The sequence below is a fragment of the Temnothorax longispinosus genome, chromosome 4 (assembly GCF_030848805.1).
Source record: "Temnothorax longispinosus isolate EJ_2023e chromosome 4, Tlon_JGU_v1, whole genome shotgun sequence".
In the NCBI taxonomy this organism is placed as follows: domain Eukaryota; kingdom Metazoa; phylum Arthropoda; class Insecta; order Hymenoptera; family Formicidae; genus Temnothorax; species Temnothorax longispinosus.
This window is the reverse complement of record NC_092361.1, coordinates 4,479,172-4,491,622: the sequence shown is the minus strand read 5'-3', so window position 1 is coordinate 4,491,622 and position 12,451 is coordinate 4,479,172. Positions and strand designations below refer to the sequence as shown.

At 41.1% G+C, this 12,451-nt stretch overlaps 2 protein-coding genes across 16 annotated transcripts in view; one reads left to right on the top strand and one right to left on the bottom strand.

The window, feature by feature from the left end:
• LOC139812023 (uncharacterized) overlaps window positions 1-12,451 on the bottom strand; it is a 227,997-nt gene that overhangs the window by 62,370 nt on the left and 153,176 nt on the right. The window lies entirely within an intron of this gene.
• Window positions 1-12,451, top strand: part of Heph (polypyrimidine tract-binding protein 1 heph) — a 393,209-nt gene that overhangs the window by 362,561 nt on the left and 18,197 nt on the right. For 9 of the 10 annotated variants that reach the window (XM_071776629.1, XM_071776622.1, XM_071776624.1 and 6 more), the window contains 7 exons: window positions 1,161-1,219; window positions 5,195-5,414; window positions 6,751-6,965; window positions 9,570-9,603; window positions 11,218-11,310; window positions 11,577-11,793; window positions 11,883-12,024. In XM_071776629.1, the coding sequence (XP_071632730.1) occupies window positions 1,161-1,219; window positions 5,195-5,414; window positions 6,751-6,965; window positions 9,570-9,603; window positions 11,218-11,310; window positions 11,577-11,793; window positions 11,883-12,024 (980 nt within the window). The remainder of the gene's footprint in view (window positions 1-1,160; window positions 1,220-5,194; window positions 5,415-6,750; window positions 6,966-9,569; window positions 9,604-11,217; window positions 11,311-11,576; window positions 11,794-11,882; window positions 12,025-12,451) is intronic. The other variant, XM_071776626.1, reaches the window with a different exon arrangement.

The following is a 12,451-nucleotide window of genomic DNA, read 5'->3' as shown; positions in this document are numbered from 1 at the left end:
ACAGAGTTAGTTTCCCGCAGCGCTCGAGCACTAAATTAACAAATCACTGCTTTTTGTGCTCATGGCCGGTCGGTAGGTACTTCAAATACCGCGCGTATTTAACGCAAAAAAAATATACCGTTTTCTGCTGCGAATCAAATTTTCAAGAGTTTACATATTTTGCATTTAGAGCTGCGTTCTCAATGGTATTTTGCGCGTTTTGCGTTCCCAACAGGTTTTATGGAATATTCTGTACTTTTCATTTTTCGGTTTTTTGTCTTTTATTTTATACCTTGAAGTTTGCGATTACAAGGGAAAGATTCCGACAACTTTTGCCGGAGTCGCTATTTGTCTGGCCCTGCGCACAATAGAGAACATATTAGGAATAAGAATAAATATTAAATATTAGGATATACAAATATAGAGAGATTTCTGTAATAAATATTAAATATTAGAATAAATAAATGTAGGAATATTCCTATATTTATATCTTGTATTTTATACTTTTCCATTGTGCGTTACGTTTAATTATTACTTCTAATTTCTTTTATTATTTTTAATATTTTTAATATTCAATATTTATTCTTAATTATTGCGCGTTACGCCATTAGGAAGCGGAATGAAAAAATAATCAAGCGTGGCTTCTTTTGCTCTTAAATAAGATAAGTTTAATAATAGCCATGTGGCTGCATGTATGGAATTGTCGCTTCGATTGTGTAATTGATCTAAGGGAACGCTATCACTCGTCTGTCAAAACATGCGTTCGACGTTACGCGGACTTATCTTAAAGCGGTATTTCTTTTGTACTTAGCGCTATCTTTTGTTTTATGACGTCACGTTTTGGAGCAAAAGACCCTCCCAGGAGTCATAGCACGATCATCACTCGAGCCGAAAGCCTGATTATTCGCCTAACGAAATAAAGTAATTCTTAATTAATAATTTCTTTCAAGAAGAGCATATCGGCCTACTTCTTTACATAAAGTGTACAATTATATTATTAATGAGTATATTTTGCCGCTCAATGTCGCTCTCGTGCGTTATCATTCGCGAATGAATTCATTGGTCGCGCCCCGGTTCCCGGTGGTTTTTTTTGCGATCTCGAGCGCGACTTGTGCGGAAAAGTCGTAAAGTTCACTAACGGACGACGTAGTCTCATGGTTTTTATCGTTTCTGTATTCCAGGCTCCTTCCAGGCACTAATACAGTACGCGGACATGCTGTCGGCGCAGACCGCTAAATTCGTAAGTATCTACTTGACTTCGCTTCTACTTTTAACCACCGCCGCTCTGTGCGTCCCTCCCTTTATTTCATCTTTCCGCCATCGGTACGCCCCCGTTGTTTTCCTCCTTTTTTTTCTTCGTTCTTTCTTGTCTCTTCTTTTTTTTTCCTTTTCTCTCTTTAGTTACTTTATTCCCCCGTATCCAGGCAGGCATCGTGCCGTAACGGGCGGTGCTTATCCGCCGTGCTCTCGCGGGACAGATCGAAATTTTCCGCGGAATATCTCCCGCGTTGGGAAAATATTTTCCGCTCATCCCGACGAAAGCCACGGTGCGGCGCTTAATTGCCGGAAGTAAGCCCGATGAACGTAATCGAAAGATTGATGGCGGAAGAAAGAATCCCGACGAGGAGGGTGGAGGGAAGGAACGAGAAGAATCGCGCGCGCGGTTCGCCTGATACACGGTATTTCCGCGGGATTTATGGAAATATCGGCTGCTTTGCAAACCAAATTAATTCTTGAAAGCGGACCACAGATGCGCGATCGATCGTGTTGTTCTCGCTCTGTTCCTCGCACTTCGCGCAAATATCGATGGTATAGACTTCGCTCATAATATCTCGTATCTCCTATTCATTAAAATAAAAAAAGATAACAATACGCTTCAACTTTATAATTATTACTGTAATCCGTTTAACCCGTATTAGGATTTAAAGCGCCACATCCTGATGATAACTACTTCTATTTTTCTTTTTTTTTTAAGGAGGTTGAGAAAGCCGTAGCATTAAACTTGCCGCTGCTTAAGGTACTACGAGTTGTGTCTCTGCCGTAAATTTTGTTTCACCTGTAATTCCTTTACGTATAATCGTTTCGTTTCCTGTAATCACGAGTTAAAGTTACTTCCCCACGTGTCTTGACGATAACTATTTCCACTCTTCTCTCTTTGAGGAAGTTGAGAGATTTGCAGCATTAAAGCGGACACACTGCTTGAAAAAAAAAAAAAAAATGGAGAATGTGCGTGTAGTTTCTGCCCGAGACTTTTTTTTCTATTATGAACATTACAACTAATTTCTTCTATATAAATCCGTCTATACCAGTTTCCTAACAACGCACGTTGTACCATATTGTAGAACACTCCCACAAACTAGTTTCACTTTGAACTTAGGAAACGAAGAGAATTCTATGAACGAAGAGTTCTATGAACTTTCTCAAGAAAAAAATAGCTCGAATTAACTCTCTCAGACTCCTGACTGTGTACATTAAGTTTGGCTTTCTTTCTGTTGATCTAAACACTTTTCTCTCCCCGTTGGAATCTACTGTACATATCTGTGATTTATATACTCGGCTTCTCCCAGCTGTCTTATGAGTGTTTTGAGATACTCGATAACTTTTTGTGAAGTGAGTGTGACGCAACTTCACTTCATCCCCGTGTATATACCGAATGTGTGTACTAATTTCTTTGTTATTCGGTCGCTGTCGTTTAAAATCCGCCACTTACAAGTAAATTGATTTACGAGACTGATATTACAATACCTATATGCCAAAATGCCCTTCATTTGAATTGATTCGTTTAAAATAGAACGGAAATTATACCTAGAAGACGTCATTTCTAATGATGGGAAAAGACGGGGTAGATCTGAAAGGATTTGCGAGGCGAGGTTGCACACCGTTTCATGACACACTCGCACTCGGAAAGTTACATTCCGGAATTAACTGTGTCGGCGTACTCGCGTGCGGGATATGTTGCTGCGTTGTTTTACACCGGCAACGACAAGCCATCGCGAACGGAAGCTCGCCAGAAACTTCCGTCCCTTCCCGCACCCGCGCGTTGAAATCCACCGCCCTCCCTCCCTCCCTCCCTCCCTCCCTCGTTCTACCGCCGTTCGAAAACCTCTGCAGCCCTCTTCCCGCGCCGTAAGCTCGACGCCACAAACTAGTAAACCTGTGCGCTGATCAAAGGGAAAATTAATTCGCTTGAAATATACCGGTTCCATCGCGAACCAACCCGGTAACGCGTAAGACAGAAAATTAATTTAGCTTTGTTGCGGATATCGCTCTTCTCCAATTCCCTTCCCCTTCTCCTCGCGCATCCTCCTCCCTTTCTTCTCTTTCCTTTTTTTTTCCCTCTCGACGCGCGTGGTCCGGCAAATGTACAAAAAACTACTTTGCACATAACGTGTAAAATAAATGTATTCAAATTATGTTACTCGAGGATCAAGATTCACGAATACATTTTGACTTGGAATTACTTTAATTCTTTGAAGCACGGTATATCATATATAATATGCCTTTTAAAAATTAAAAAAGATATATTTCTCTTACTTTGAAATGTCATATTTAGGGTATTATATTTTGGATCGCTGATTTCGAATCTCTGTAATAAAAATTTCAAAATTTACAACGGATTCAATATGATGACTCAAAGTCCGAACAATTTTTTTAATACATGTATAATGTACTATAGTAAAAACTTCGTCAATACATGATATATTGAAACTAGATATTTGGGGGTTGCTGATTTCGATTTCAAAGTTAAAATTTACAAATTTTGAAAATATTAGGTAAGATAGAAGAAATCAAAATCGCAAAATGGCATTTTCATTTACACTTTTGGTATCTAAAGTTTTATTAAGTCGCTGATTTTAAATATGAAATAAAAATACAAAAAAATTAAAATGGAAAATTAAAATTACAAAAAATAGATTAAAAATTAATTTAACGAAGTTGCAAATTAATTGCAAATTAATGCAAAATCTGACTCCATATTCATAATCACTAAAAACCTCTGAATACTCAATTTCAAGTAATTGAGCCCATTTTTCATCTTTAATGCTGCATATTGGATCTACCATTTTGAATTTTGAAACTTTTCAAAATCTACTAAACTCCATATACCAAGTTTCAAGGAATTCGTAAACACAAATGTATGTTTCAAAGGATTAATTGGCCCTTTTTGTAAAATTGTGGGTTTTCCGAAAAGCAAAGAAAAACATCGTTTCAAATTTGCCGAGAAAATCGATCTATCTCGTTCTCTTCGATTTATCATCAATGCTCTCTCGGCCACGAATAAACCGCCCGAGGAGCAGAGCGAGAAAGAGCGAGAGAGAGAGAGAGAGAGAGAGAGAGAGAGACGACCGGCCGCCGTGCGCGCACGCCAAAGGCTCGCAGCGCGGGTCGACCCGCTAATTATGTACGAAATTCATTAGCCCGTGTAAATATAGAGCGGCCGGGCGTATACACACCCGCGTGATACCCCAGGGGGTACGTAGTCGCGCACAATGCGCGCCGTGCGCGTTGCTCAAACAAGCGACCTGGACCGACTTGCGTCCGCATTAAGCGCACGAAACACACTTGCGTATGACAACCCGCAACGTAAATTTCATACGTCTCAGGAGCACTTGGATTAACATTGCAGATGATGTTGATTAGCGGAAGTCACGGACCTACGAGAAATCTGACTCGTAACTCTCGCGGATCTCGCCGTGTATAGCGCGTGTAGAATCATTTGTCTGGATTTCTTTAAATTTGTTTGGCGTCCACCAATCTTGATCTCTTAAAACTTCTTCGCTTTTACAGCTAACTTCCTCTTTTTTCAATTCCCTGATTTGTTGCAATGTATGCTTCACGAGATTTTCTGATGATCTTTGATATGAAACTAATTGAATAGTTTTGCTTCGATAATATCGCGCAGTAGGATTATCTCTTCCTAAAGAAATTTGTCATTTTTTAATTCAAATTTTGCGCAGTTAATTTCCTTAAGATACACGTTATAAAAACAAGATAATAGATAACTATAAATGTTTCGATTTTGTCGAAATTTTAAATTGACAGAAAATTATTGATAAAGTGACCAGATTTTAAAAAAAAGTACGAAAAGATCGACACAAACAGATGTTTGAGTCATTGTTGTTATTGTATTTTACTAGCCACCGTGTGTTCTTAAGCTTAAACGTGATGCCCATGTTTTCTCAAATCACGAAGAATTCCATGATTTCTTGTGCAGTCGCTCGACGGGCAGAACGTCTACAACTCCTGCTGCACGCTGCGTATCGACTACAGCAAGATGCAAAATCTGAACGTTAAGTACAATAACGACAAGTCCCGGGATTACACCAACCCGAATCTACCGACCGGCGACGCCAATCTGGATGCGGCGTCGCTCGCCCTCGGCGGCGAATTGCTGCTCATGGGTGCCGGTTCCCAGCCGCGTGCCAGAATACCCGGTGAGTATTGTTATATTATGTAAAATCCATTTCTCTGAAATTTTTCATCTCGATCACGTTTGACCTGCCGAATAAATCGTTTTTAATTATTTATATGAACAAGATGTTTCGTAAATGTTGCAAAAATTCTTGCGGGTAGATTCTCTAAGATTATTTTGAAACGGAAATTTTAATATCAAAATGTCGAGACTACAGTGATTTCTGAATAATAATTATGTGTCCGATAAACGCGTTAATCTCGGACGTTTCTACCTATATAGCGATGCTCCGGTAATAATTGAATATAGCTACAACCGGCATCAAGCGCTTTGCAAAATTCATCATTAAACGCTCAATCTAACGAAATTCGATCGAAGCAATTCTGAATAGGTTACACACGAAACAATGGAGTTGCGTTACTCTTACGCGATTTTGTGTAATAATAACCCGATAATAGTCGAATATATGCATACAATAGCTCGTGACAGGCGAGCTTTATAGGATTCATCGCCGTTAAATCGTCGATTCCGAATGAATTCAGGACGTTTTTGTATTTTTTTCTGGCAACCGTGTGAAAGCCCGCGGAGCGGCTTTGTGAAAAGTATAATTGGAAGGTTGATCGGCCAATTAGCGGCACGATCGCGCGCGCGGCGCGGCGTTACGTTTATCGGAATTAATTACATTAGTAGCGATACCGATTTTACGTCACTCGGACGTCGGGCTGAATTATTATTATTATCTCGCAATGGTGGAAGCAATTTGCTGGCGTTTCAAACCTACGTCCGCTGTCCGCTGGCGTGCGCCGGTCGGACGTTATTATTTCCTCGGGTAAATTAATTAATTAGTACAAAGTACCGGGCGAGCGCGATTCGGCGAGCCGAATCGCCCGGATTTTTGCCGTTTGTATCGCGGCGACAACGCTAGTTTAAATTACACGCTCGGCCCAGCGCTTGTTTGGATTAAATTAATTTCACGGCGTTGTTGTTAATGTTTAATCTGCAACGATGTAATCCACTTTTGCGCCCTATCTCGTTACGCAAACGGTCCGTTGATGATTGAGGATTGAGGCGATTTCACCGACGGTCGGTCGGGGTCTCCGCAAAACTGCGGCGACGAAGCACGATTAATTAGACGCCGAGGGAAGATCGCTCGGGGCACGACGGGAAATGACTGTTCGACGAATCGCGACGCCGTAATTAGAAACGCGAGCTTTTACATTCGGACTTGACGATTCCGGAAATTCCCGGCGGCAGGATATCGCGCGCGGTTCTCGAAACTATATCTTTTCGTCTTGTATCTTTTCTTTTTTTTTATCGCAATATCGGCAATGTAATAATGTCGTCTGAACTTCCTGAAGTAGAGTCCATTGCAGGGGCACCGGGTGTGCTGCCCACGCCCTTTGCCATGCACGGCCTGGCTTCGCCCTTGGCCGGTCCCTACAACGGCGTGCCCCCGGCTGGCGGGCTCGCCGGCCTCGGCGGATTCCCCCTCGGCGCGGCCGGTCTAGGTGTCCGGGTGCAGGGAAGCGCGCAAGCATCGGCCGTGCTGCTCGTCAGCAATCTCAACGAGGAGGTAAGTACCTCGTGACTCCGAACCCCCTACCGTTCCCGTCCTCCTCGACGCGTTGTTCCCCAAGAACGAGAGGATCCCGTACGGAGATCCGCGGCACGGTATACACGAAGAGATTCCGGGAAGAAAAAAATTGGGTAGTTTGCCTCTTTATTCACGACGTTCTTACAATTAAAGATCTTCCGACTATCGTAACGCTGGAATAGCTTCCCGGAAATTTTCTTCGTGTACCGCCTTCTCATCAACCGGAATCGCACTGAATGAAGAAGAGGTGGAAGATTCCGTTTCCACTGAACGTCGTGTTCGTTTAACTCTTCGTTTTGATCTGCCGGGATGACTTTGTGCTACAATAATTTGCGTTTTATTCGCGTAGACCAATCGCGCGTTTTGGCTTGGACGAATTCACTTCGATTGGAAGGAAGTCTGTTCGGACTAATACGGATGAATAACGTAGAATTCCAGGCACAACGATAGTCGAAATTTTAGACCTATTTTTGACCTGAATTTTCTAACATCTGTAGATGTTAAAGGATCAATGTAGATTTAATTTACATGGAAACTTTAGTCCTACTTAACGTCTTTAAAATAGCAGAAAACTCACAAAATGCTAATGGTAGGTTCTAAAGAGGACTCCAATATTGGTTAAATCCAGAGGACCCGGAGGTTTTTACTGAAGTTCTCTTTAAAACCTACAAGTAGCATTTTGTGCGTTTTCTGCTATTTTAGAGACGCTAAGTATAAGTAGGACTAAAGTTTCCATGTAAATTAAACCTACATTGATCCTCTAGCATCTACAGATGTTAGAAAATTCAGGTCGAAAATCGGTCTAAAATTTCGACTCGACGCGTATTTGACGAAACGAGGCGTTAAACGATGCACGCGATAATGGGGGTGTTGCGCTTTGTTCGAGTAGACCTCGAGCAACACTGAGAGAAGTAGGCCGCCCACGTACGAATAAGTGTGCCGTATGCGAAATAATGTATCTGTAGTGTGGCATCTGTCGTGTCTTTATGCAGTGTGTATGTGTGTCGTGTGTGCGCGTGTGTATGGGCCGCGTGTGTGTGTACTCGAGCCCCTGGTCCGCTGTAACTCGACGTTCGCAAGAACATTATCGTCTTGCCCGCCGCGACACACGCATGGCACACATACGCGCGACCGCCTCTTCTTTATCTTCTCTCTGTACCTTCTCACTTTTCCCTCTCTATATTCTCTTCTCGTGTTTCCCGGGATCTCGTACCCTCGTCTCTCTCACCCAACCCCTCTAAAGAGACCGCACGCTATTTCTCTCAGTGTGTGCGACACGCGGAATCAACCAACCAACCAGTCAGGCAACCAACCCCCATCCGGTATATACGCACGTGCATACACGTATAATTACACGGCCTAACGAGCGAGTTACAAGCGTAGTTGCTACGTAGGCAAACCCCCGCAATCTCTCGATTCTCCGGCTCGATCTTTCTGCCGAGCCGAGTTCGGCTGATCTCACTCCAACTGGGAACTCGCAAGACAGGAGGATCAACTCGCAAACTCCGCGACGTGCGCATCTTGATTGCCAAGAGATCTCGCGATCCAAGTTTGCGTTTGTTACCGAGATGGAAAATTACCGTAAGAAATTTACAATAATTTTTGTCAATGTAGTACAAATTTAGAACAAAAAGGTAAACAGCGAGAGAGTTAAATCGTTTCGGTTTCCGAACGTTTCGGAATTCGGAGGAAGAGTGAACTCGATTTTTTTTTGGAGGAAGATTTATTTGGGATAATAGGACAAGATCCTCCTGTCAGATAGGTGGAAAAATCGAGCCGCGATGCGTATGTACCCTGTTTCGTCACGAGACCCTTTGATTCTGCCCCTGATCTTGCCCCGCTCATTTTCGAAACACACATACAAATCACTCCAACGTGTCACCATCCTGCGCCCTAATTAATTCGTAGCGTCGTCGACTGAACGACGTTACTTCTTGCGAGGCGACATTCATTTACTTTTTCGTACTTCGGTACTTGTGATATGAAGGATCACGCGTCTTCAATATCCGTTATCTAGTACGTACGTTTAAACAATTTCTCGTGTCTTTGCTAAGAGCGTACGTGCCCTTGTTATCAGCTCCTGCATACGAACTTAGATGTAGCGTTCAATGACAAAACCGACGAACATTATCGCGTAAGAAGCATCAACTATGGGATGATGAATGTCGCCTCGGCAAGAAACTGTGTGTCGACGTCACACTTCGCAGCTGCAACTTGTCACTACTGTACTATAACTGTGTGTCTACTATCGTTGTGTCGCGCACAAGCCTCGCAGTCTGGCAACCACCACTCTCTCGATCGTAATGTTCAATTTTTGCAAAAAAAAAAAACGCATTTTTTTGTCACGAAAACTCACTGAAAAATCTATCGTGTGGACGATTATACTGGATACACCATGTAAAAAAAAAATGAATTTTTTTTATCGTATCTTCTGTCGATTTTGCACGAAGTACATCTCTTTCCCGTGGCTACGCGCGAGCATTAACTTCAGAAATGCGAATCTTGTGCGCACATCAACACTATACATTTGAATCCTATTATACTCGCTGACTACTGACTGGACTCTGTCTGTTCTCTGTGTAGATGGTCACGCCTGACGCTCTCTTTACCCTGTTTGGTACGTCTCCACATTTATATTATTAATTATATTACATTATTAATTATTATATTTACACCCTCGCGCTCTCACGCATTATACGCAACACCACACGAATCCGGACGCGCGCGTGACACGCGACATCACACGTATCTCCGGATATTCTTGTACGCGCGATTAAAACGAAAGGGAAAAAAAAGAAAAAGAGATGGAAAATGGCACAGGCGAAGACAATCGTCCGAATCTTTTCTTCGGTCACGTAGATTATTCCTCGCGGATAACGTCAACCAAGACAAAACGTGTACACGCACAAAACGAACACGCCAACGTAGAATCTTTCTCATACACGATTGTCACGTCCGAGGTTTACGTTTTCATACCAAAAAATAAAAGAAGAAAAGATCTCTTCCTTCCTCCTCGGTTTTGTTTTTATTTCGTTTCATTATTATTATTTTTTTTGTTTTATTTGTATGATTATTTTTTTCTCTCTCTTTTTTTCTTTTCGGCAACTCACAAAACTCGAGCATCGTTCATTCTTTCCCTCTCGTCATGTTTTATTCTCGTCGAAACATCCGCCATACATAACACATTCTGATTAACGTTTAATCCGTATCTCTTTCGATATTTTCGTGATTTCAACTTATTTTATTACTACAAGCTACTCCATTCGCAAATTTCATAATCACCGTTCATACCGTCATCACCATATCGTCATGCCGCCCATTCGACCACCACCACCGAACACACGTTCTCTCACAATCTCTATTTCCAAGCATCTCTTTATACAAGATTATTTCATTAATATTTTATTAATATCAGTTCCACACAACCTTAATATTACGTAAGCTTTCGCTTATTTTACGTAATTCCATAGGAAAACTCACTATTAACGAGGCGTGGCGACTCGGCTGCGGTCGCGTTTTTCCTTCCCGCGAGCGATTGTTATGCAGATTTTCCCGGATAATTACAAACGAACGTACAAAAATCACGTACTGTGTTGCGAAACGCGTTTTTTAAAAAATTATTAAAAAATTTTCTGTCCGCCCCGTAGACATCCATTTTTTCGACTTTAGCCAGCGAAAATTTCATTCGCTTCGCTCCGTAGCTACGTGTAACATCGAAACATGTAGAATTTAAATTAATTAAACTTCGGTGGAAACACGGGTAATAAAATGTTGTCGCTGTTTCGTTAATTTAATGCGTTTCATTTTAACAAAAATTTATTTGATTATCAATATATTAATAATTGCAAATTTACTCTACAATAATAACTTCTAGCTTTTCTAGTTTTTTAGCAAATTAAATTATTATTAAAAGAGAACGTTCCATAGAAAAAATGGCGTGCATTCTGAAATATATAGAATTATCAATACGGAGATTACTCTTAAATATTATAACAGATTCCCGTTATTTTGTTAACCGAAATAACTTTGTACTCCGAAAGTAAAGCTTCTAGCCGAATCGCTCGCCTCTTGCATGTCCCGATTTCTTAGATCCGATCGTACCCCGATCTCGATCGACCGAAATATTGTCCCGTTCATCTTCGATAATCCTCAAAACAGCCTGTCTAAAAAAAAGCGGTTTGTTGCTCCCGTCCGAGTTTACTAAAGAGAAATTTGCGTATTGTGCATATAGGCGTTTACGGGGATGTACAGCGTGTGAAGATCCTCTACAACAAGAAAGACTCGGCACTAATACAGATGGCCGAACCTCATCAGGCGCTTTTAGGTGAGTGAATTTTATTGCGGGCATGCATAATGGTGACTTGAAATCGAATTTTGTAAATAGTCTCGTAAATAATCTGTTAATTAAATTTGTCTCGAAAAAAATATATATATTTCTATAAACTCGAAGTATGGAATTTTTTAATGTAAGAAATTAGAAAACACGGTTTTTTATTTTATATATGTATGACCTGTATTATAATTACAGCTTAATTATGTTACATTTAAATACATCAATGGCTAATTAATATTATTTAATTTATGTAACAGCGCTAACTCATATGGACAAGTTAAGAGTGTTTGGAAAGCAAATCAAAGTAATGCTCAGCAAACACCAAACAGTCCAATTGCCAAAAGAAGGTCAGCCAGACGCGGGCCTCACGAAAGATTACACCAACAGCACCCTTCATCGATTTAAAAAACCCGGCTCGAAGAATTACCAGAACATCTATCCGCCGAGCGCGACTCTGCATTTATCAAACATTCCGTAAGTGATCCAGCAACGGTGCATGAATCAAGTATTTCACGCGGCATTCTTCTTCCACTGGCTTAACGACGTTCAATTTACTCTTTCAGGGCTACGGTAGCGGAGGAAGAGATCAAAGATGCTTTCACCAAGAACGGCTTCACCGTGAAAGCCTTCAAGTTCTTCCCGAAGGACAGAAAGATGGCTCTCATACAGATGCCTAACATGGACGATGCCGTGGCTGCGCTGATCGTAAGTCATTATTACTGTCAATAGTGTTACAGCTCAAGTTGAACTTTGGCCTCCTGGTGAAAAGCCTATATATGGCTTCCTTCTTGTTTCATTAGTTGCAATTTTTATGGAAAAGTGTTGTAAGCCCTTTGCTCAACTTTCACTCTGAAGGAGCTTTGTTTTTAAAACTTATTTGCTTTTGTTATTATTTATTAATCTTAATTTTCTGACGAGAAATAGAATTCCTTGTGGTGTCAATTTTAAAAAGATAATATGTATCGATTCTTCTTACGGAAGTATTTTTGAGGAAAAAGAAAGTACGGAGAAAAAGTTTTAACTTTACTTGAAATCTAATTCGAAGTTATATCTGACGACAGTGACGACTATACGACGTGTAATGCAAATTCCAACTGTTTGACTATAAAGCCGACCGTTCTCCTTTTCGCAG